This window comes from Manis javanica, chromosome 12, assembly GCF_040802235.1.
Source record: "Manis javanica isolate MJ-LG chromosome 12, MJ_LKY, whole genome shotgun sequence".
Classification (NCBI taxonomy): domain Eukaryota; kingdom Metazoa; phylum Chordata; class Mammalia; order Pholidota; family Manidae; genus Manis; species Manis javanica.
In genome coordinates this window covers 378453-403411 of record NC_133167.1, presented here as the reverse complement: position 1 = coordinate 403411, position 24959 = coordinate 378453, and the positions used below count along the sequence as shown (strand labels likewise).

The following is a 24959-nucleotide window of genomic DNA, read 5'->3' as shown; positions in this document are numbered from 1 at the left end:
TCAGGCACTCTTTAGTCAGTTAGTGCTTTTGTATCCAGTTTGAGAAATACTTGCCTCTAAAGATTATGCTACCCAAAGCTTTCTTGTTCTGCCTGTCTGTGATTTGTGTTGAAATAATATTTGTGTGTAGTGTGAGGTTTAGGGGTCAGTGTTTTTTTTTTTTTCCAGCTGAAATTCACTTCGCTCAGCACCATTTGTTGGAAAGGCCATCCTTTCTGCCCTGAATCACGTAGAGCCTGCGCTGTGAATCAGTTGACTGAGGTGAGGGGGATTGTTTCTGGACTCTCTTGTGTAAGTGCTGGTCTGGTGGTGCCCCAGTACTGTACTAAATTCAGTGTAAGGCTTCACATCTGAAAGTCTTCATATCTCCAATTTTGTTTGTCTTTAATGTTGTCTTGGTTTGAGGTCTTTGGTATTCATATAATTTTTGAATCACTTTTCAATTTCCACTGGGATTTTAATTGGAACTGCTTTGAAACTACAGATCACATGGGGAGAACTGACATCTTCTATGGAGGGAAGTATCATGTTCATAGACTAGAAGACATTGAGTATATCCCTTCCTACATTAAGGTCTTCTTTAGCTCCCCTCAGCAGAGTTTTATAATTTTCAGTATAGCACACTACTAGATCTGTCAGTTTATTCCTAGGTATTTGATTTTCAATGCCCCTGTAAATGGCAATTTTTAGATTTAACTTCCTAGTTGTTGATTATTAGTTTATGGAAATCAAATTGTTTTTGTGTATTGACTTTATGTTCTGTGACCTTACTAAATTCATTTATTCTAATAGTTTATATGTACAGTCTTCTGTTTTCAATTGCTAAGATACTGGGGGGGGGTTTATTTTTATATTTTAACTTTTTATTTTGAAGCAATCTCAAATTACAGAAAAGATGCAAAAATAGTACAAAGAATTTTTTTCCCTGGGTTATGGGAGAGTGAGTTACCAAGACGAAGCGCTGTGCCTGGTGCCCTCATACTCCATGTGTACTTCCTGCAAACAAGCGGCTTCTTCATCAGTATAATTCAGAACATTACCGCAGGCCTCTTCCTGCCATCTGCTCCTCCTGGGCCCCATGCAGGTTCCCCTGTTGGTCCCCATAGTGTCCTTCATGCAGAGGACCTGGCCATGGTCACCTCTCTCTGGTCCCCGGCCTGTGTGTTCCACAACCTTGATGCTTGAGACGGTCATAGAGATTGACTGCCAGCTCCTCCTGACCGCACAGGCCATGCATGTTCGGCCGGGTGCTGTGGGCAGAATGTTTGCAACCCCCAGAATTCCATGCACACATGGCCCCCCAGAGGCAGTGCCAGTGCCCCCCTCAGCCCCACGTGGGAAAGCCTGTTTCCCGCGCTCCCTGGCACAGTGAGCTTTCAGGCTGCTTCTGCTTGCCTAATGGACAAAAAATGGAATCCCAGTTCAATTTCGACTTGCAGATCTCTGATTGCGAGTGCAGTGAGCTGCTTTCTGTGTGTTTGAGCATCATTTGGGTTTCTGGTTTTGTAAACACCTATCCTTTGCCTCTTCCTCTATTCAGTTTATAATCTCTTACTGATTTTTACAGTTGGGTATGTTTTAAAGAAACCAGCATTTTGTGGAATGAGCCAAAAATGTCTTCTCCATTTCTGTTGAAGACGTCTTGACGTTACAGTGTTTCTGTGCAGACGTCTTGTATTTTTGTTGCCCAGTCTCTCAAGCCTCCCATTACAGCTTCACGCTGGAGTGTCCCGTATAAACGGTCATGTCAGTGCAGTACACTGGTAGATGTTTGTGCTTAGATACTGTACTCATCTTGAAATGATTATGTGAAGTAAGGGTACAGCCTTATTTTTTCTCAGTGGATATCCAGTAGTATTTATTGAATAATCTGTTTTCCTCCTACTTGATTTGAAATGTCACTTTTATTAGACACTCGACATTGTACATACCGGACACATATCTTCGCCCCGTCTGCCCCTCTGGCTTGTGTGCGTCGGCACCAGTCCTGCCACTGTGGTTTTTTCGACCATTAGAGCATCAGACAGGCCCAGGCCTCCCTGTATTTCCTTTTCAGAATGTCCGTGGCCACTCTTGCATTTAAAGAATACATCGAGCGTACAGTCACCTATCAGGCTCCTCCAAGTATCCCCCTGACACTTCTCTTAGGACGGCGTGGGATCCTTGGACTAATGTAAAGGAGGATGGCCCTCTGGGAGTGCTCCCCACCTCCAAACTACTCCTCTCAGTTCCCCTTTCTTTCTCGTAATACAGATTTTAGATTTCTGCAGTGAAGCTTTGGTTTTATCAGTGCATTCCAAGATATTTCAGGTTTTCGTTGCTGTTACGCTTGTGATGGTTTCTTCCTTTCTGTCCCGAAAGTGGTGATGGATCATACCTGTGAAGGCCGCTGCTGTCTGTCTAGTGACCGTCCTCTGCCCCAGCTGATGTCCACCTTCTTGCAGTTGTTTTCCACCTGCTGCTCTTGGATCTTCAGAGCAAACTCTCGCGTGTGCAGGTGGTGAGCTGCCTTCTTTCCCAGTGTGCCCCTTCCTTTCCGTCAGGCAGCCCGGCTGGCCGGGCACACCCTTGGCCGTGCCCCGTGTTGTCTTGGATGAGGAGCCACTTCCTACTTCCTTAGGAATTTATACCAGGAGTGGACATTGAGTTTTATCAGATGCCTTATCAAAGATTATGGGAATAATTCTAAGATTTTTTCCTACAAGTCTACTGATGTGAGGTAGTAATAAACATCCTAATAGCATATTGAATCATCCTTTTTTGGGTCACTTTACTCAGCTTTGGTATATGACTCTCTTGTCTGCTAGATTGTGTTTGCTGATATTGTACTTCAGATTATTTTCGTTGCAATTTTCTATAGGGTATGTGTGTGGATTTACTTGGAGTGTGGGAGTTCTTTTCCATAAAGCAGATTCAGAAGCCTCCCCACCCACCTCCCCCACTGTGCTTTGAAAATACCTGTTCCCGCGTGGTTGTGAAGCCGCCTGATTCTGATAGTGTCTGCACGTGTTGAGTGTGGAGTTCAGGTGACACAGAGATCACAAAGTTCCTTTTGTTACCTGAACACAGGCTAATGAATTTGGGAAGACTTTTTTAGTTCAGCAAACTTTACTGCAATTCATGAGGTCAAACACAGATACATAGACGTACGTATATTTGTATCCATCCTGTGTGCCCACACGTGTGTCTGTAAATAAAAATGCATCATAATTAAATGTATTTTTGTCCCAGATTTAGGAACCCTGTTCTGGGCATTGGATGTTGCATGACAGCAGCACACCAGAAAGGTGCTTGTTTGTGTCTGCACGCCTGCCACAGGCTGGCGTCCCCTCGTGCGTTTGGGCAGGCTGTCAGGAACAGGCCCCAGCTGCACTGACAGTGGGTAGGGGACTGGCCAGTGGGGGGGCCATTCACCCTGCCCTGGGACCAGCACCTGGGGCGGCCAGGCAGTTGAAAGAAAAGAGGGGCCAGGTATAGCACAGCAGTGCAGATGGCCTGGGTGTGACTGTTGGTGGTGCAGCCGCAGTGTCTGGCCTGGAGATTTCCAGGTGCCCTCAAGTCCCACAACCATGGGAGAAGCTCACCCAGTGTCTGAGTGTGTGGACAGTGCCGCCGTGCAGACTGCAGCTTTCAGACTGCCTGGTGCAGGGAGGCGGACTGACCGAAACAGGCTCTTCGAGGGTAGGGGGCGTAGCAGGTGTCAGAACATACATGGCAGCCCCCAGGCAGAGAGGGAGGCATAGCCGGGGAGGGACGGGGAAGCCAGGCCACTGGGGACCTGGGCGCCCATCGATGCTGTGGTGGCCCCGCAGCCAGGCCTGACCCCCCTGGGGTGAAGGTGGACATAGGACATGGAGCCCTGGGAGATCCCTCCAGGTGGTCGCAGAGCCCAGGGTTGTCCAGGGCTAGGGGTTGGTGTCCTGGACCTGCTTCTGTTGGGCGCAGGTAGGTGGCATGAGCAGGGTCATCACGCTGCTCAGAGGCACAGCCTCTCCTTCATGACTGAACTGTTGTCCGGGACTTTCTCCCTGACAGCACAGGTTTCTGCTTTCTTACTTTTTTTTTTATTTTTTTTATTTTTTATTAAGGTACTATTGATATACACTCTCATGAAGGTTTCACATGAAAAAACAATGTGGTTACTACATTTACCCATATTATCAAGTCCCCACTCAAACCCCAGTGCAGTCGCTGTCCATCAGTGCAGCAAGTTGCCAGAGATCCACTATGTCCCTTCTCTGTGCTACTCTGTTCTCCCCGTGATCCCCCACACCACGTGTACTAAATAAACACAATACCCCTCAGTCCCCTTCTCCCTCCCTCCCACCCGTTCTCCCCCACCCCTCCCCTTTGGTCACCACTAGTTCATTCTTGGAGTCTCTGAGTCTGCTGCCATTTTGTTCCTTCAGTTTTGCTTCATTGTCATACTCCACAAATGAGGGAAATCATTTGGCATTTGTCTTTTTCCCCCTGGCTTATTTCACTGAGCATAATGTCCTCCAGCTCCATCCATGTTGTTGCAAGTGGTAGGATTTGTTTCTTTCTTACGGCTGAATAGTATTCCATTGTGTATATGTACCACATCTTCTTTATCCATTCATCTACTGATGGACACGGTTCTGCTTTCTTTTTAAAGGCTGCATGGTTCTCGGTGATGGAGGTACCATTGTTTATTTTACCAGCTTCCCCTTGCATGTCTGTGTGAGCCCTTCTGGAGAAGAAAGTTCTAGGAGTGGAACTGCTGGGGCAAGTCTGAAAACTGTGCACTGTATTTCAAAAGCTCTCCCGCAGCCCCAGTGCCACTGCATCCCTGTCCTCCCCATCGCTCTGCCTTCTGGGAGGTGGCATTGCTGTTTCTGTTAATTGTGTTACTACAGGGCTTGAGTGCCTTTTTTATAGCTGCAGCCGTTTGTATTTCTTCGCCCAGTCCGTAAGAGCGTACAGGAGAAGACATAGCTTTCTCCGTGTGACTCTAGGGTGTCACTTTGTCCCTGTCTTTATGTCCAGACAGACATTGTGATTTAGCCAGACCCACGTCTGTCCTCCGCGCCATGCCTGGTGGACTTCACTCGCCCGGGTGTAAATCCCACTCGTGCTGCGCCTCCTGCACTGGGACATTTTCTGTGATTAGTGTGCACCGGGGGCCTCACTCTGAGGCCAGTTGCCACCTCATTTTCAAGCCACCCCTCTGCTCTTGTCACCAGTGTGACTGCTCCTGAACAGTAAGTCACTCTACATGGATCATGAGACTCACCTTTCAGTAAATTTGAGCAAATATTTCCCGAGGTCGAAAATGGATCCCACAGCCTGAAGTTACAGAGAAATGGGGCCAAGGGCGCACTGAGAACCTAAGACTGGAGCCGGTGCTGCCAGCTTCCGAGCATGAAGAGCCTCAGCCTCATTTCTTTTCTCTGACCTTTTGTAAACCTCACTAGGAGGCAAAGGGAAGCAGGAAATCAAATGAAGTTTACATGCGGGAAGCAGCGTCCTGTCTGGTTCATAGATCTTTGCTGAAGGTCATTAATCCTCATGCTTTTTCTCTGCCACCTCGTCACAGCCCAAGCGCAACGGCCAGGTTTTGCTGACTCAGGTGTGGAAGCATTTAAATCTCATAGAATGTGACTACTTCGGGCTGGAGTTCCAAACAATCCAGTCCTACTGGGTACGTGCTTTTGACTTGTTCTTGGAAATTATCTCTGGGTGGATTGTGGGGCACTGACAACATACGTGTCACAGAGCACCTTCGAGGACCCCCCGTAAGGATAGAAGCAGGGTATTTTATGACCGCACATGATCGATCATTCTCAAAGCTGTACTGTTGGGATATTTTATTCATAGCCGTGGGGAATATGTCTGCCTTTTATCTAAGCCCAAATGCACATCCTCCCTAAGCTGGTTCTATCTGCCAACACGTGTGCCAAGGAAATTCTTGTTTCAGGTTATAAAAGCGATCTCTGGTATATCCTGTGTGGCAATCATTGGGCAAACCATTTTCTAAACTGGTCATGCCTCGTTTTACTTAGTAGGTGAGCCTTAGAAAATGGAGAGCTCTGATATTTATAGGCAGAACTATTTTAAAGAAACCAAAATCCACCCATTAGTTCTAAGGCAAGTCTGCACTGCCGAGCGCTGGGCACGCTCTGGGTGCCAGAGCCTCCTCGCCAGCCGGGCTACTGATACAGCGCCCACCCAGGTGACCCTGGTACAGGGCACCCCCCACCCGCCCCCGGTGCTCCCCATGCCCACCCTGTACGCGGCTCTGCAGAGCTGCGTGTGTTCCCTGGAGCGCTAGCCTTTCACGCCAGGCCCCTGAGTTCATCGGGGTTCCGGATCAAAAGCAAAAGGGCCGATGGTCCGGCCTTGAAACGGCTCTTCATTATTAGCACTTTTGTATTTCATAACATGCTTATTAAATAGATAAGTTATTTAACGAATTTTATCTCTTTTCTTAAATCTCTTTAGATTTGGCTTGAACCTATGAAACCCATCATTAGGCAAGTACGAAGTAAGTCCATTTTTAACTTCAAATTCAGTTCATTTGAGATGCTTTTATACTTGACTCTTCAAGGCATGTCCAGCTGTTCATCACCGCCACTCTGGGGAGTGAAGTGATACCCAGCAGCATGTGCACCTGGAAGCTGTCTTGCTGTCTGGTGCTGAACCATGGAGGATGGGGATGAGGCAGAGAGGTCCACCCATTTGGTCTCCATTAACTCACCTCACATTTGGAAGTAACCGGATAGGCTATTGGCACCACTTTAATTTTTGGCCAATATGCAGAAATAAGTTTGCATTTTCCCTCCAAGTTATAGAAAGACATTGAGGTTATTACTTTAATTAACACTTTTAATAAAAGTTAATACTTTTATTAATATTGTTCTGTAATTATAAACGTGATTATTTTTGTTAGTCTAAATTCTGTTAAAATTTTTAAAAATTAAGGCCAATTGTAATGCTTCTTAGTTCTTTGTGTGTTTTGAGAAACTAATAGTCTGAATCCACCAGTAACATTTTTGGTCCTCAACTGAGCAGAAAAGGGCACATGGAAGGACTTAGTGGCCCACTGGCAGGCAAAGGCCGATCATCACAAGCTGGCAGAACAGGCCTCCTCGGGGGCGAACAATAAGCCTGTGTCCTTGCAAAGTGCCAGCACGCGGGGGGTGGGCACTCAGGGGGACTCACTTCTTGCGCTTTTCCTTAGTGATGAGGTTGTTCTGATTCGGCATGTGAGTGATGACCATGTTTCTTTCACTGAAGTAAATGAGGATTTCAAAAACTATGTTTTTATTGTTACTACTGCTAGTGTAAACGCCTAAAGTTTTCTTTATCACTTTCTTAATCCTAATATATAAGCAATATATTTTAAATTTTTATGTGCAATTTCCTGCTTGTCTTTAGGAATCTCTTGAGTAATCTTTGCTTAATGCAAAAATATTTAAGTTTTTCTTTGATACATGTGACTGGCACTTGGGGTGTGTAATTTCATACATAGGAAATCTCTTACTATCTTCTGTGAAGAGATTTACTTTAACAGTCCATTTGAAAGGACTACCTCAATTACATCATAGTATGTGCCTATGCAGAGATTAACGTTCTTTGTGAGGTCAAAATTTTTCTTGTTGTAGGGCCCAAGAATGCAGTGCTTCGTCTAGCAGTGAAGTTCTTCCCTCCTGACCCAGGCCAGTTGCAGGAGGAATATACCAGGTACGAGCCTGCATTGGACATGGCTGCTGTCAGCGGGGTCAGCCCGCGCTTCTCCCAGCACCTGGCTCACTAGGTGCTCAGGCATATTTACTCGTGGAAATGATGACCCTGTGTGTGTTCAAAATGTAGTAGTTAAAAGAAGCATTTTGGCAGTTATTTCTTGTACAAACACAATGCAAATAGGACTTGGAAGAAAGATTTACGGTACAAATTAGAGAATAAAATGGGATGTTGGGGTTCTATTGAACTAATATTCTCCAAATAAGCATAGGCTTACACGTGAGCATAAAGTTTTTAGGAAGTTTGCCCATAGATTTACTTCTTCACCGACAAAACACGCCCACCTGGGAGAGGCTCCGAATGCGAGTGCATGGGGTCCCGCCCAGCAGGACATCCCATGCTGCTCTTGAGTTCAGGATCTAGTCTTTCCAGAAATGATGGCAAGAAAGTGTTTGCAGTCGCTCCATCTGGGTGACAGGATCGTGGAGGACTTCCCTTGTGTTTCATGTGCCACTCAAGAATGAAACAGCAAAACCCAAAAGCCAACTCAAAGCCGTAGGTCAAAGATGACATGAAGAGAACCGTGAGGTATGTAGTAACAGTAACTGGGCAGCTTCCTGACTGAGTGGATCCCACGCTGAGCAGACACAGCTCACGAATCTGTAGGTTTGTGCAGATCATTTTAATACAACCAGTCAGGGACTGTCAGGTACAGGGAAACGGAGCAATGCCATTTTCAGTGTGGCCCCTTGTTTTTACGGGTGCAGAAATGGAACTCCATGGACCTCAGAAAGTGTTTTTATGAGTGAACACAGAGCTTAACAGTGTTACATACCTGACATCTGCCAAGAAAGTCCCTTTTGAGGGATAACTTTTAAACACACCTGGAAAATGATGAGCGGCAGGAAGTGCCACCGAATTCAGGGTCCCAGGTCCCAACTGTCTCTGTGCAGACGTCCTTTTATTTAGAGAAATGGACACCTCTGTGGTCAAAGAAGAAAACGTTAAAATAAAGCTTTGTAAAGTGAAAAGGAAGCATTGCCCCCCATCTCCCCAGAAGTATCGACACTTCAGCAAGTGTCTTCCAGATGAATTCCCAGCAATACACAAACAGACCTGATTAAAGAAATTATTATTTTACCAAGTATCAAACTGTACATACAGAACTGCAGGTTGATTTTTTTTGGCCCACATGTCCATAGCGTATCATGGACGTCTTTCTGTCAGCACATGTGACTGCCTTAATCTACTCAGCCATTATCATGTTAGTGCATGTTTAGGTTATTTCCAATTTTTTTCTCTTATAATCCTGCAAGTAAACATCCTTGCCTACATATCTTTGGGAACTCTGGAAATATTTCTGTAGGAAAGGTTCATAGAAATGAAATTGCTGAGTTAAAGGGCACACATGTTTAAATTGTAAGGGAATACAGTAAATTTTAACAGCTCACACTGGAGTATGAATTCCAACAAGGGCAGAGAGAGGCTGTCATGTTCACCATCCTATTTCCAGCTCCTGGAGCAGCACCGAGAACATAATACATGCTCGGTAATTATTCGTGGATGAAGTAAATGAACATACAAATATTTCTACATTACCTTCTAGTTAATTTTCACGAGTGGTATTCAAGAATGCCTGTTTCTCAGATTCTAGCCAAGACCAAATATTATCACTGTTTAAAAATTTCACAGCCACATTCTAAGCTGTGTCTTAATTAGGTATTTCTGCTCTTTCTTACGAAAACATCAGTGCAGTTTTGTGTGTGCAGCTCACAGGCGCGTGGATCTGTGAGCCTCTCTTGCAGATGCGGCCCAGCTCTGGCAGCTCTGTGGGCTGGGTGTGCATTTGCCATTCGTGCCAGGCACTGCGTGTGACAACTTGTAACCTGGCCTTTGCTGGCTGATGACGGTCCCTGCTGCTTCCTGGGGTCAAGGCATGGGGAGTGTGTTTTAGGGCCTGCAGCTGACCGCTGACGTCCTTGACTCCCTTCTAGATACCTGTTTGTCCTGCAACTGAAGAGAGACCTTCTGGAGGAGCACCTGCGCTGTGCAGATGCCACAGCGGCCCTCCTCACATCCCACCTCCTGCAGGGTGGGTAACCCCTGCAGCTGCCGCCGCACTCACGCCTGCAGGACCGGTGCCAGGTTGGGGGCATGACCGAGGGGCAGGGCTGACAGCCCACAGCTGTCCTTGGGAAGCTGAACTGGAACTCTTGAGGCAGACGGTCTTCACCTGCGAAGACAGAGGCTCAAGGCCAAAGCTGTGGCCACGTGCGTTTCTTTGGACTGTCTCACATCTGCCATCACATGTTTTACCCACAGACCTCTTCAGTCAAGGAGCCAGATGGTAACCCCCAGAAAGAGGCCTCCTTGGGGTGAATGTCACAGCCCCTCTGTGACTAGACATTAAGCCCGGAAGGAAAAAACAAACATTTCCTCATTATCTCACACAGAGCAAGAGGTGGTTCAGCAATGTATGGGGAATTATAGTTACTTCAGAAATAAACTAGAAAAAGTGTAAGAACAGGCTCTGAAGAGCAGGTGTGCTTTGCGGAGCTCACAGCCCCTAGCTGGCAGGAGAGGGAGCAGGAAATGCCCACATTGCTGCTGGGCCAGAAGCCGAGTCCAGACCACAGTCCTCCCTGACACAAAACTAAATGTTTCTGAAATTTGGACTCAGGAAGTATGATGTGAGAAAATTTAGGAACTGACGAGTAATGGACTGACTGCAGTTTACCTGGCCCTCCCCCGACACACCTTCTTCAACCAGTAAACCTCACTGTGGGTCCGCCATGCTGCGCCCTGGAGCCTGCTGACCTTAAGTAGGATGTTTTCAGAGCGATGGCTATTTTTTATTTGGCCTGACATCTTCTCAGACAGACAGATGGCTTTCAGCACAAACTGTCATATGGCCGTGCCATTTGCTGGAGGGCTCTGTGAGCAGTTCATTGTTACAGTAACTTACCCAACTGTGATTTTCACCTGGGAGGTTTGCTGTGTGGATAGAAGGAAGCTAGAGAGACGTGGCAGCCAGCTGCAGTGGGTGACCCTGAGCGGTCTGTGCTGTGAGGTCCGACCAGGCGGGTGGTGAAGGTGATGGTCTCCGGGGCTGGAATGTAGCAGCCACCGCGGCCCTGCCTTGCCCACGGAGGTTGTACTGTGCTTGTGGATAAGAATGTCCTGGCTTGTGAACACACACTGAAGTGTGATACTAAGTATGAACATTTTCTTTGAATTTGAGATGGTCTCGAAACAGAAGAAGTATACTGCATAAAATGATTGGGCTTTAACTACTTTTTAAAACATTTGTGCCTTAAAATAGCATGTAATTAGAAAAAGACCTTCCTCAAGAATTCAAGAGGCCCTGAAGGAAGAAAGAATTAAATCGTTTCACCTTGAAACTAATAAAGTAAAATACATTATCCTGGTCACAATAGTCATGAGACTATTACAGATAAACTGTGGTTTAAAACACTCCCACTTGCATGAAACTGGCAGCTCAGGGCTTTGCCTCTCTGGCCTCACTTGGCAGTCAGTGTCTTTGTTCTTCAAAACTCAGAAAAAAATCTCTTCACCTGCCTTTGTGTTTGCCTTTGACAGCATAAGGCACTCGGAGAATAAAATACAAAGTTTTGTTTATTTGAGGGATATGTTCTTGTAGTGCAGGTTTAGAGTACTCAATACTTTTAATTTATGTATTTTTCTTCATTTGAAAGTTAAAATTACCAACTGCTGCTCTCCTTTCTTAGCGGAAATAGGAGACTTTGATGAAAGTCTGGATCGGGAGCACCTCCGAGCGCACGTGTACTGGCCCCGACAGGAGCGCGCACTCGGCAAGATCCTGGAGTTCCACCGGAGGCACGCGTGAGTCAGCCAGCGGCGCTGCCCACCTGGCGCTGGCGCTGGCGCTGTGTGAGGACTGGACAGTGGGTGTGGCCAGAGGAGCCGCGCCTTGGCTTCTGCGGGCTCCCCCGCCCAGTGCTGGGCACTCCTGGGCGCAGTTGTACCGCCACACGGTAGGCCACGCCCGGAAAGGCCAGGAAAGCCTGTAGGGCCCTGGGAGGACACCAGCTGCAGGCCACGGGGCGGCTGCTGTGTTGGGGCCCACAGGTACAGGAGTGCGTGTGGGAAGCGCTGGCCCCCCATGGGGTAGGCATGGGGGAGCAGAGCGGGGCAGCCAGCTGGCACTCCTGCTGCAGCCCTGTGCTTTGACTGATTGTTTTGGCTTCTCCAAGACTAGACATTGGGGTGTTTTTCTGGGTGAAAAGAGGGGCACCGTGAGGAAAGGGGCTGGAGGAGGGGGCTCAGGCGGGATTCGGGGAAGAACCGGGGCTGAGTGTGGCGAGGTGACTGCGACCTTGATTTTGCACAGGGGAGGGGGGTGACCTGGCCTTGCCCTGGCTAGTAGCCAGGGACACACCTATCTGCTCTCCACCAGCAGCACCAGGTGGTGGGGCTCCGCGGCCATCCCTCACCTGGCCTGGGGCTTAGTGCCTTATGCCAGCACTGGGGGGCTGTAGGGACAGCACAGACCAAGGTCATAGTCCCTGAGGACTTCCCATCGCCTGCAAGACTGCATGTGTGCTTGGTGGGGGCCTTATGTGCGCCCGGCTCTGGAACACAGAGAATACGTACATGTGGTGCGGGAGCCAGAATGACGAAGAGCCTGCTTCATGTGGGAGGAGCCTCTCAGGCAGGCTGGCTGAGGACTCAGCTCCAGGGGGCTAGGGGCACCAGCCCAGGGAGGGGCCAGCGTGATGGGGCAACTCTGGTGACTGGGGGTAGGAGGAGGGGGTAAAGGTGCCACTGTCAACCACCTTCATGGTGGGCCAGGCTTGTGGAGGCTACACATGTTCTGTCGTGATCCCCTGTGTACGGTGAAGCTGATGGAGGCACAGGCCCACCTGGGTGTGGCAGCATGGTTCCGAGTGCCTCCTGGTGTCAGAGGTCAGCACGCTTGGCTGCCCTGGGGCAGCTGCAGTCTCCTCCCGGGTCCCGGCCTGCTGGGGCTCCGGCTCCTTGCCTGGATGCCCTTGGCTGGTCCCTTTGGGGTGCTTGCTCACTCTGGCTGGTAGTGGGGTCTGGGCAGCAGCACCAAGGGCCACATCCAGACTCTGATGACCAGCCAAACACAGGGCCTCTCCCAGTGTGACCTGAGTCATGTACCTGTCCTGTTCAGGCTTGGTTCCTGGAGTTGGGGACAGGGTCCCTCCCTCCAGAGACACAGAGCTGGGGCCAGACACCTGGAGGACACGGCATGCTGGACACTGCTACGCTGTGGAGTGTCCCACATGGACAGCACCCCGTGTACAGTGGGTCCGGGACGCAGGCGGAGCATCGTCAGCACACAGGCTGAGTCCAGCCCTGCAGTGGATGAGGTCAGCTAGGGAGAGAGTAGAGGCCCACAGGGAGGCAGAGCCCAGCACAAACCCCTGGGGACTGGCCTTGGGAGGCTGAGTGAGGAAGGGGCACCCACGGGGGCTGCGAACAGCTAGAGGAAAGAAGAGACCCAGGGGCCCGGGGCCACGGACACCGAGGGAGAGGTTTCTGGGAAGGACTGTAGCCCCACACGGAGGCTCGTGTCCAGGCCAAGGGATAGGAAAGAAAGCATGCCTGGGGGCGGCTCCACAAGGTTCAGGGTGGTTGCCAGACTCAAGGGCGCTGAAGTTGGGTGAGGGAGTGGGTTCAGGTCCACCAGCAAGGACTTGGGGATGACTGTCCGTCTAGAGAGCAGAGAGGCAGTCCAGAAAGGGCTAAGTGTCTGCTCGTGTGCATGTGTGTCAGCACATGTGCCTGTGTGTGTTTTTGCATGCACATGTGTGTTCATATGTGTGTTGTCACAGGAGGCTGCTTTAGAACTTCAGAAAGTCAGTAAGAAAGTCGGGTGACCTGCTATATATGCAAATGAAACGACTGTTTCCAAGGGAGGCACAGGGTCCCTGAGCTCAGTTGTCTCTGGGTTCTCACAGTTCTGATATGCTGACTTTGCTTACCACGTTCATCAGAAATTTATTGCACATCTTTTATTTTTTTTAATCATCTTTGTGTAGGATTTCTAAAGAAAGTATTTTGCCTTCATTTTAACTAAGATAAATTTCTTACATAGTTTATCATTGTTTTCCCTGCCCACTGGAAACACTCTTGTAAACACTGAATAGGATATTGAAGATGTGTTTCTCTGATTTGTACCATATTTCTTTTGGGTCTTTGAGATTACAGAAAAAGATTTGAAAGCTGATGTCCTAGTCCATCCAGCTGCTGTTAGAGAACACCCCAGGCTGGGGGCTCAGAAACAATAGACACTTGTTTCTCACATTTATTTCCGGACGCTGAAAGTCTGTGATGAGGCGTCAGCAGATTCGGCTCAGGTGGGGGCTGCCTTCTCTCTCTGTCCTCCGTGGTGCATGGGGCTCATTTCTAGAGCACTAGCCCCTTCCCTGAGCCCTTCCTGTGAGGGTTCTCAAAGATCCACCTCCACATGCCATCCCTCCGGGAGTCAGGCTTCAGCACATGGATCTCGGAGGGACGCATCCAGCCTGCCGCAGCTGACCAGTCCCTCCAAGATGCGCATCCTTCTCACGTGCAGATGCCATCAGCAGCCCTGGGCATCTTGTGTGGCTCTCCCGGGAATCAGGACAGTGAGGCTCCAGGCGCCTTTGTGCTGAGCAGAGCGCCCTCCAGCTGTGAACGTGAAACCAGACAAGTCAGTGCTTCCAGATGGACCAATTGTAAAGGCGGCCTGGGGCCCAGGGACTCCACAACCTAAGGGGTGGTGACAGTTAGCCCTGGACCTCCAGAACAGTCCTCTGTGGCTCCACCCTCTGCCCGCCGCCCTACCAGGGTAGGTGGCAGCCACCCCCAGAGCTCTGTGCAGTGGCTCCGCCCTGCCACAGCTCTCCCAGGCTGGGGGCAGAGGCAGCCCCTTCAGTCCCCCACTCCCTGGCCTGTGCGGAGGTCGCCAGTCTGAACCTCCCCCAGCCACCCCCTCTGCTCCCTTGGCTGCCTTCTGAGCCCCAGACAGTGCCTGGCAACACCCCTGAAGCCTCACCGTCAGCACTCCACCTGGAATTCTGTTCTGCTAAGGACCCAGTCTCGTTGCTCACAGCCTCTGCTCCACAAAGCGCTGAAACACGAGCACAAGTCAGCCATGGTTTCTGACATTTTATACAAAGGATCATCTTTGCTCTGGTTCCAGTACATGTTTCCCATTCCCGCCTGACACCTCATCAAGATGGCCCTTGCCGTCCGTCTGAGGTGACCCTGGTCCAGGAGGCTCTGGGCTTCTCCAAGGAGGGGAGGCAGCTCGCCACACCCTGCTTCTTTCTGGCCCCGCAAAAAGCACATTCAAAGTGACAGCTGCACCACAGTTCTTCCCCAGCCCCTCTCCACCCCATCCCCAACAGGGTTCCCTGCAGCGCTGGGAACACGCCACCTCCCAGGTCAGGGCAGCTTGGCCACTGTGGGATCACAGCAGTGTTTCTCCTTGTTGATGGTTGACTGGCATGGAAGTCGATAGGTGTTTATCAGATTCAGAGAGTGGAGACCTCGGGGTCACAGGACCCATATAGTCGTGTTATTCTTTGAAGATGCAAAGTTTCAGGCATTCGGAGGGAAGAAAAGGTGGTTAGCAGAGAATCCCACATGTGGGGCCCAGGCCTTGGCTGTGGGTGCCCCCAACCAGGACATCGCCTTTGCCCTGAGGTGCCTCTCTCTGCCTGTCACCCTCCTAAAGGCCGGTCGTGAGTTGGCGTTGGCCCCATCCTGGTGACACACCCATGGACATAGTTGAGTGACGCAGTGCCGTGGGAGAGAGTCATGGGGATAAAATATGTGTTGATGGTACTTTTATTCCATTTCATAATTGCGTTCTACAGAAGTGTACTCGAATGGTTAGAATCCGAGCATCATGAAATAAGTCATTACCAGTATTGAAATGAGTTTGATGGTATACCAGTGTTATCATGGGATTTCCACCGTTTAATATTAGTCTCTTTGTGTAATGTTAGCACATTACCCTTGTCAGTACTGAGAACAAATTGTAAGGCTGAGCCTCTCGAGACGCAAAGACAACATTTTGCCCGTTAAGAAACAGATTACAGGCTAGACGCAAGCAGTCGGTTTCTGTAGTCTCTGTATTGGGTGTGCGGCATTTGCAAATGGATAAATAAACTTAATGATGAGTGATCCATCCTCTAAAAATCAAAGCCTCCTCTGTTGATTTGTCTTATTCTGTCTTGTTTTCCCGATCATGTCTATAACGTTGGCTCTTGGGGAAACGTTCTTTTCTGTGCAATGACAAGCTGTTTCTGTTGCAGGGGCCAGACACCTGCTGAGTCGGATTTCCAGGTGCTTGAGGTTGCCCGGAAGTTGGAAATGTATGGCATCAGATTCCACACAGCTTCCGATCGGGAAGGGGCCGAGATTCACCTGGCCGTTTCCCACACAGGGGTCCTTGTGTTCCAGGTAGGGAGGCACCAGGCAAGGGCCGGCGGGCTGTGTGGGGCTGTGTGGGTGTGTTGCGTGCTGGTAAGTTCTTGTTCTGACAAATAAGGTCTTGGACTTGGAGGAGGGATTTTGTACGTCTGATCCAAGTTTCACCCAGTAGAGGAATTGTCTCTTGTCCTGGTCCTCACTTTTGGGGCGGCTCTGCCCCCCGGGCACCCTGTCACACCCCCTTGTTGGTCCTGACAGGGAACCGCTGGGGCCCCGCTGAAGCTTGACGGGCATCCCTGAGCTTCCCAGGTGCCCAGCCCCCTCTTCCCCCATCCTTGCCTGTGATGGCCATCAGTGTGGCCCTAGGGGATTCTGTGTGAGTTGAGAGTGGACAGGTCAACTGCCACAGAAATGGCCCCTGAGTCCTGTTTGTGGTCCAGCATGAGTGCTGGGCTGTGTGACATCAAGCCTGAGAGCAGCTGCAGGGGTGCCAGACCCTCACCCCAGCCCGGGCAGCCCCCTTGCCCTGGGTTCACCTGAGCCCAAGTCTGACACAGGCCTCCCGGCCAAGCCATGCTTGCTTTCTTTTTTTCTTTTTTTAGCTTAGTGTCAAATTTTAATTTCCTGTCAGAAAAGTCTAATTTTGAAAATAGAATGTTAATTCTGTTACATTCTCTACCACCTGTGACGAGAACAAGCGAGTGAGCCCCACCCTTGGGTGGGTGGCCCCTGCCTGCTCACTGAGGAGGGAAGGGCAGGTGTCCGTCACAGTCCGTGTCCCCAGGAAAAGATAAATTGTAACCGAAGAAGTGGAAAAGGCTGCAATAAGGGACTTCAGATTCAAGGTGGCAGACGGATTCATTTCTGTTCACTCAAAACCCCACCAGACACAGTATAGGAATTGTTTTTTAAGTCAGTAAGAACAACGAGCAGAAGAAGAAACACCAGAAGACGAGGAATGTCAAAAAATGTTGGAAGCTGGGAATGGGTGGATGAGCAGGGAGTGACTGCAGGGGGGAAGGCTGGCTCAGCGCAGCCCTGCTCCCAGCCGAGCAGCACCCCCTGTCCTGGAAAAGGCCCAGGTCTCCTCTCCAGGGTGGGCTCAGAGGTATGGATGATGGCCTCCCTGGAAGTGGGGTTCAAGGAAGCCTGTGCTGTGCACGGTCTTGGCCCGGGGGTGCTGCCGGCCAATGTCTTGGGAACGGGACAGGCTCCCAGAGGTGTTGGCGCTGGGGACCCATGGTGGCGGGCTTGGACCCCGCCTCAGCCCACAGAGGAGCCAGCCAGCACCCGAGAGCCCCTCTTTTAAAGACTGCCACTCAGAAACACTTTCAAATGTAGCAAAAGCTGTGTAAGTTTGAGGAGCACAGAAGTACACCCGTTGGCACCTACAAACCCCTGGCATGTGCATCCTTCCTGACTGCCCCCCACCAAACGTGCATGTGCACGATTTTTTCTGAAGCCCTTGAGAGTAGGTTGCCTGTGTCAGGCCCATTGCACCTAAGGGTCTCATTGTGTCCCTAAAGTAGGGTACACCCTCACCTAACCCCAGGGCACTGTCGAAGCTGCCGACATACCCCTTTGACCTAAGGCACCACTCACTCCCCAGCCCTGTCACCTGGCCAGGGAGGCCCTTGGGCCTTATCCTCTTCCAGGACAGGACCTGGCCCAGGACCAGACCCAGCCTTGGCTTCATGCCTGCAGACTCCTTCATCTGGAACTTAGCTTTTTCTTAATCTTTTATGACATTAGCAGTATTAAACACAATCCCTCTTCATTTTGAACACAGTGTTCCCCATCTGTGATTGGCTGGTGTTCCCCGTGATGAGATGCAGGGTGATGTGTCCCCAGCTGAACCAGGCCCGGGTGATGTGGTGTCCTCCTCCAGCACCATGCCTGAGCCTCTGTGCAGCCTCACTGCACATTTACTTGTTCTCTTTAGTAAGTGATCTGTGAAGAGATGCTTTCAGACCCTACTGGTGCCCTGGCCCTCATCAGACTGACGTCTGAATCAGTGTTTGCCAGGTGGAACAGCAGAGAACCGAGGGTCACCAGAAATAGGAAGAAAGCCTCTCTCTTGGTAGTTTATTTTACTTTACTTTTTTTTTATTAAGGTATCATTGATAATACAATCTTATGAAGGTTTCATATGAGCAACATTGTGGTTATTACATTCACCCATATTATCAAGTCCCCCCAACACCCCATTGCAGTCACTGTCCATCGGTGCAGTAAGATGCCACAGAGTCACTGCTTGTCTTCTCTGTGCTACACTGTCTTCCCCATGCCCCCTACACACACCATGTGTGCTAATCATAATGCCCCTCAATCCCCTTCTCCCTCCCTCCCCAGCTGCCCTCTCCTACCCCTCCCCTTCGATAACTGCTAGTCCCTTCTTGGAGTCTGTGTCTGCAGCAGTTCTGTTCCTTCAGTTTTTTCTTTGTTCTTATACTCCACAAATGAGTGAAACCATTTGGTACTTGTCTTTCTCTGCCCGGCTTATTTCACTGAGCATAATACCCTCCAGCTCCATCCGTGTGGTTGCAAATGGTAGGATTTGTTTCTTTCTTATGGCTGAATAGTATTCCATTGTGTATATGTACCATATTATCTTTATCCATTCATCTACTGATGGACACTTAGGTTGCTTCCATATCTCGGCTATTGTAAATAGTGCTGCAATAAACATAGGGGTGCATCTGTCTTTTTGAATCTGAGAACTTGTTTTCTTTGGGAAAATTCCTAGGAGTGGAATTCCCGGGTCAAATGGTATTTCTATTTTTAGTTTTTTGAGGGACCTCCATATTGCTTTCCACAATGGTTGAACTCCCTTGGTAATTTAATACCAAATTAATATTCAGAAGAAACAACCAGCACCAAGGTTGAAAGAAAAGGAAAAACAACAGCCTGCAGAACCCTCAGAGGACACTAGTCCTCTGTCAAGCAGCGTGCTCGCACTGCCCCCTCATGAGCGGGGACAGTCCGTCTTTTCACTCAGCCTGGTTTGCTGAGTAGTAAGATACTGCTGGCGAGTCACAGGGGTGCTCAGAGAAGGGCGCCCACATTATGCAGCACTGGGCGACCGTACGGACTCCGGGAGCTCTCTGCATCCTCCATGAAACATCTTCAAGGCGTGTTGCGATACAGGGAGGGGATGCAGAACTGTGTGTAGCTTGCTATGGCTGCGGAGCAAACAGGGGAAAGTGCACACACACTGTTCACTCCACGCAGACAAGCCATGCTGGGAAGGCCACCGTGGCCAGCAGGCCAGCGAAGGAGTGACAGCAGGCTTTTCGCTGCAGACATGTTCTGGGAGCCTGTGGGATTGGAGCTGTGCCAGTGTGGGCCTGTATTGCATTTTCTAAAGAACCTCACAGAAATGAGAGAGAACCTTGCATCTCTGAAAGGAGAGCAGGACGGATTCCTGGGAACCGCAGAAGACAAGAATGTTTGCAGACATAGTAGCAGAAGAGACTGTATTTGAAAGGCTGAGTTGAAGAAATCTCCACAAAGTGGAATAAAAGAGAAAGGACAGAAGATGGGAGAGAAAAGTAAATTCAAAGAGCAGTCCAGGAGGTCTGCTCTCCAGGCGTCCTAGAGGACCCAAAAACAGCAGAAGAAAATTGTTAGAGGAATTACATGAGGAAAACCTTCCAGGACTCCAGGCTGAATCTCCATATTGAAGACACCTCATGTTCTAGTCAAGGAAGGAGTGCAGGCTGGCATGAAAGGTCAGGTGGTGGTGGAGAGGGGAGGAAGCGACGGAAACGGAGTTGCCATGCCAGCTGCAGCACTGGGAGCAGATGTGGGCCCAAACGAGGGAGAAAATCATCCCAGCCGTGAATGCTAAGCCCTGTCCCATGTGACTTCTGTACAGAAAGAAGCTATAGTTTTCAGATGTTCAGTTTTCAAAACTGTCTGCACCCCTGTCCCTAAGGTCCCTTAGAGGGGTGCATAAAGGTGGGGAGCAGGCGCAAGGAGCCCTCCAGCTGCAGGGCGGGCTGCCGCCCGGAAAACTAAGCCCATCAACCAGGTCGTGGGGCGGTGCGCAGCAGTGTCTTGAAGCTCTGTGGGTTACTCTGGGTTCAGTTAGCGATAGGTACATAGAAAATTAAGCAAATGAAAGAGGCAGTTAGTAACTCAAGGAAAATTAAAATTAAAGGAACAAAATATAATTCACCATAGCTCAGTGTGTGAGCAATACTTACGTGACCAGTGATAGAAACGCCCAATTTAGAATTTAGCGCAAATTGAGGGAGGGCGGGGAGGGGCAAGTTGAAGCCCATCGGGGCGGTGACCCAGGTGGTGAGATCTCACTGTCACTGTGAGTCGGGTAGCAACGGAGCCAGACACAGGGCAGGGCCAGCCTGGCACCGCCTGGTTTTGTTTCCAGTCTCGTTTGACACTTGGAGTCAGGCCCTAGGTTGTGTGATAGAAATGATGGTGAGCATACAGGTGTGTGTAGGGGTTGCGTCTCAGAGCCCCTCCAGGCAAGGTGAGGGGCAGGAGGAGAGGCTTCGAGCGTCCTGGCTTCTGTTCACTCTTCACCTGTGACGGTGGCTAAAACCGTGGGACATAGTAACTTTTTATTTTGACCAGAAGAGGAAACAGAAAGGCAGGCAGGCGGCTGCAGCACCTGTGCATCCGCACTGCTGTCCGTGCCTTTCCCGGGATGACGCCTTTCTCTGTCTCCCGCGGTGTCTGCTCTCCGAAGCCTCTGCCCTGGGCCCAGATGGGTCTGGAGTTGAGAGCTGGGATCGTGGGGGTTCCTTCCTTTCCTCTTGCTGATGTTTTCTGTTTTCTGTGTGTGTTTGCCTCTCTTTGAAAACAGTGGCAAATCATCCAGTGTTTTTTTGTTTTGAGTAGAAATTAGAGTGATTTTGTGTTGGGCAATATTTGGGGAGCCTAGGATGCTTCAGTTCCCATTTAGACTCTAACATTTTGATCTTGGCTTTGAGGACATCTCTTAACTTGGACGTCTCTTAAATTAATTCACACACATAAAACGCGCCGTTTTCAAGTTCACATTCAGTTCTTTTTAGTGTATTTGCGGAATTGCGCAGGTATCGCCAGTATCTACTTCCAGAACATGTGAGTCGCCCGCCCCTGTTAGCAGTGCTCCCTCCCTGTCCCATCTCAGGAGCCTGGGGGTGGGACGGCTGCACCTCGGGCCTGCTTGGGGCTCCTGGTCTCTTCAGTGTCTCTTGAGAGGAGAACGTCCCTCACCTCGCTGCTGTCCATCTCGAGTTTGCACAAAAGAATAAGAGGTCACGATGGTCAAGAGTAGAAGAGAAAAGCCAGGAAAGTGTTTAAGTACATTTTAGACAATAGCCCTTTTGAGCTTCCAGGAGAACTACAAACACTTCCTCACCCCAACCCGTCTTCAGTGGTCACTCTGCTCGCCCTGATCCCATTTATCACAACAAAGCCAATCTGAGGTCCAGTGACCCCGTGCCCAGCCGTAGCTGGGTCTCCAGTCTTTTCGATCTAGAACATTCTTCTTCCCTTGACTGCTCATGACCTTGATGTTTTAGCAGGTTATGAGCTGGTCATTGTGTCAAATGGCCGTAAGATGGGCTGGTCCGACACTGGCTCGTGATCAGGCCCAGGCTAGGCTTCTTGGGAGGGTGAGTCCCAGGGGCAAGCGGTGGCTTTTCTGGTCCACCTCCATGCTCCTGGACAGGTTTTCTCCCCATTCCTCTAGTTCCTTCTTGTCACTGGATTCACGGGTTGTGTTATTGTTATAACTCAAAATATTGAAAGCAGGGTTTTAATCAGTTGTACTAGTTATTTATTTCATCTATAAATTGACCCGTGTCTGGCTGCTGGGAGGCCCTTCAGCCTGGCTCCTGTGCCCCTCGGACACATCCCATCACCTTTTGAGGGCTTGTTTGCTTCTCACACAAGATCCTCCCGGTTCGTTTTGTACTGTGCCCGCTTCACCCTGCAAGACCCTGGAGAGCCCTGGTCTTCCCAGAGGAAAGGAGCATTTGGAGACCCAAATCCACGTGCTCAGGGTGCCCACTGCTTTGGGAGCGTTGCAGACTTGCCTTCGGCTGCATTTCCAGGCCAGGCCTCCTCGCCTAACTCGTTTCCACCACTGAGGAGCCACCCTTGCACCCGACCCTGCCCGGCCCCACCATTGCCCCGTCCCGACCACGCTTCCTGCAGGGGTGGGCTGCAGAAACTGTTCGGTAGTAACATTGATAAAAAATATATTTTTTAGTAAAGCCTTGCTTGCAGTAGTTCCTTCTAAAACAGACACACGTTTGGTACTGACATTTACTTAACTGTTTTCTTTTGAATAATAATTCAGCTTCATCCCAGTGTAATTATAAAATGTCAAGTGGACTACTTTGCTGTCTGTCAGGATATAATTTAAACATTCTCCATTTCCTGAGAAATTTGTGTGTGTGTGTCTAGATTACAAATGTGTTACAAAGTGTCTGTCTCATGATTTTCAGAACACCACCAAAATTAACACTTTCAACTGGTCCAGGGTCCGTAAACTCAGCTTCAAGAGGAAAAGGTTTCTTGTCAAACTCCACCCAGAGGTCCATGTACGTATTATTTTGAGCACTTTTTAAATTGTGAGAGAATTTATTTTGCTAGAATACTGAGTTTTTAAACTACTTCATAAATCATTTCAGCATAATGCACACAAGCATTTAAGGGCAAGATTTGAAGTTGGAGTCTGGAAGTGCTTGTTGGGTGACCTGCCCAGCAGTTCTCTCCTGGCGAACCTGTCAGCACCCCGTATATCACTGGCTCCACCCTGGGGTTCAGACCCAGCAGGTCTGGGGTAGGCGTGGGAATGTACATGCCCGGCGAGACCCCAGTGGCTGCCGAGACAGTGTGGGGCTGTGGCACGAAGCCCTGCGGCAGATCAGCGTTAGAGCTTCTGTGCAGAATGAGACGGGCGTCCCCGAGAGGCTCACGCATTTTGATTCAGAAATTGACCTTTAAAAAGCGTTAACTGAAGAAGCTTTGATTTCCAGAAAATAAATAAATATTCCTTTTGAGATTGTCAGTCAATAAAGGAATAATTACATAGGAATCTACTAAAATGAATAAAAATGGAAAAAAGTGAATGTACAGTCTGATAGGAAAAAACAAAGACTTCAGAGTGTCCGCAGATGTTCAGATCGTTGCTTCGCCAGCGTACAGAGGAAGTTAGGAAATAGAAAAGGTAGATTAGCCGAGCCACCACGGGGTCGACGCTTAGTGTCCAGCCAGCCTAGACACCCTCAGCACCGGGAGGTTTAGGGCCCTGCACCCATCTCGGAAGCTTCACTGAAGCTTTTAAAAGGCATTTGATGAGCCAGGGCTTTTGTTAAACGCCAGGCTCACGTGCCCCATGTAAGTGTGTTTACCTTAGGTAGAAAGTGTGAAAGAATGGCTGGATTTCTTGTTAAATAATAGGAATAACAAAAACATAAACAAACTGCAGTCAGGAGGCTGCTTCCTTTTCTCTAAGTAAAAAAAGATTGTAGCAGTTTTTGTGAAAAGATGGGGCAAGAAAGGAATCGCTGCTCCAGGCGCCGCAGCAGCAGCACGTCGGACTGGCCTGGGCACTCAAGGCCCAGCTCTGCCTCCACCTGCCCCTGGCATCCCTCAGCACTGAGGTTTTTAGGACTGAATGTAGAAGTCACAGTGTGATGGTCCTGGAAGGCAATGTATGTGACAAGATTGAAATGTGCATTGTTTGAGCTCAGTATGAATTCCTAGGAATTTATCCTAAGGAATAATCATGAGAGAGAATGAGGTCGTTTGCTCATGGTGATGTTTGTGAACCGAAAAACTGGGCATCCTGGACGTCCAAGCAGCCCCGAGGCCCCTCGGAAACAGTTCTGCCCCAGCAGACGGACGGGCCCGCCGGCCTGGGAGAGGCCTGGGGTGCTAGTCGGGGAAGGCTTCAGGACATGGGCCTTAACCTGTCACTTCCACCTGGATATATGAACTGCGCTTTTCCTCACTTAAATAAAACTAGAACCAGAAGTCTTTCTATATGTTTCAGAAAAAGTATCTTCCTAATTTTTAACTTTGGAATTAACAGCCTATCGTTTGACCTGCTTCCTAAATTTTATTTATTTATTTATTTTTATTTTTTGGTATCATTAATCTACAATTACATGAGGAACATTATGTTTACTAGGTTCTCCCCTTCACCAGGTCCCCCCCACAACCCCCTTTACAGCCGCTGTCCATCAGCGTAGTGAGATGCTGTGAAATCACTACTTGTCTTCTCTGTGCTGCACAGCCCTCCCCGTGCCCCCCACCCCCCACATTATACATGCTAACCGTAAGGCCCCCTTGCCCCCACCCCCTTCTCCCTCCCTTCCCACCCATCCTCCCCAGTCCCTTTCCCTTTGGTAACTGTTAGTCCATTCTTGGGTTCTGTGATTCTGCTGCTGTTTTGTTCCTAAATTTTATTTTTGAATTACTTACTGGAACCTTTTATTTTGTTTCTAGGGACCTTACCAGGACACTCTGGAATTCTTGTTAGGTAGCAGAGATGAATGTAAGAACTTCTGGAAGATCTGTGTGGAGTATCACACCTTTTTTAGACTTTTTGATCAACCTAAGCCAAAGGCTAAAGCCGTCCTCTTCAGCAGGGGCTCCTCCTTCAGATACAGGTGGGGCACCGCACGGGGCTCGGGCTGCCTTGTAAAATGAGCAGGGGTACCCCAGTCACAAAGAAAGCATTTAGAAATGCTTCAGAGAATCACATAAGAATGCAGCTATTGTAAAACTGGAGAGAGCACATCAAATATAACCGTGGAAAAATAGGCTTACTAAAGTCTGTGTCTAGAAAATCAGTT

General features: G+C 49.3%; 1 protein-coding gene across 2 annotated transcripts in view; it reads left to right on the top strand.

The window, feature by feature from the left end:
- The window catches only part of FARP2 (FERM, ARH/RhoGEF and pleckstrin domain protein 2), a 66070-nt gene that overhangs the window by 33312 nt on the left and 7799 nt on the right, over window positions 1-24959 (top strand). For both annotated transcript variants that reach the window (XM_073217793.1, XM_037009774.2), the window contains exons 3-10: window positions 5558-5662; window positions 6463-6505; window positions 7626-7704; window positions 9699-9796; window positions 11454-11568; window positions 16020-16167; window positions 22602-22697; window positions 24610-24773. In XM_073217793.1, coding sequence (XP_073073894.1) covers window positions 5558-5662; window positions 6463-6505; window positions 7626-7704; window positions 9699-9796; window positions 11454-11568; window positions 16020-16167; window positions 22602-22697; window positions 24610-24773 — 848 coding nt within the window. The remainder of the gene's footprint in view (window positions 1-5557; window positions 5663-6462; window positions 6506-7625; window positions 7705-9698; window positions 9797-11453; window positions 11569-16019; window positions 16168-22601; window positions 22698-24609; window positions 24774-24959) is intronic.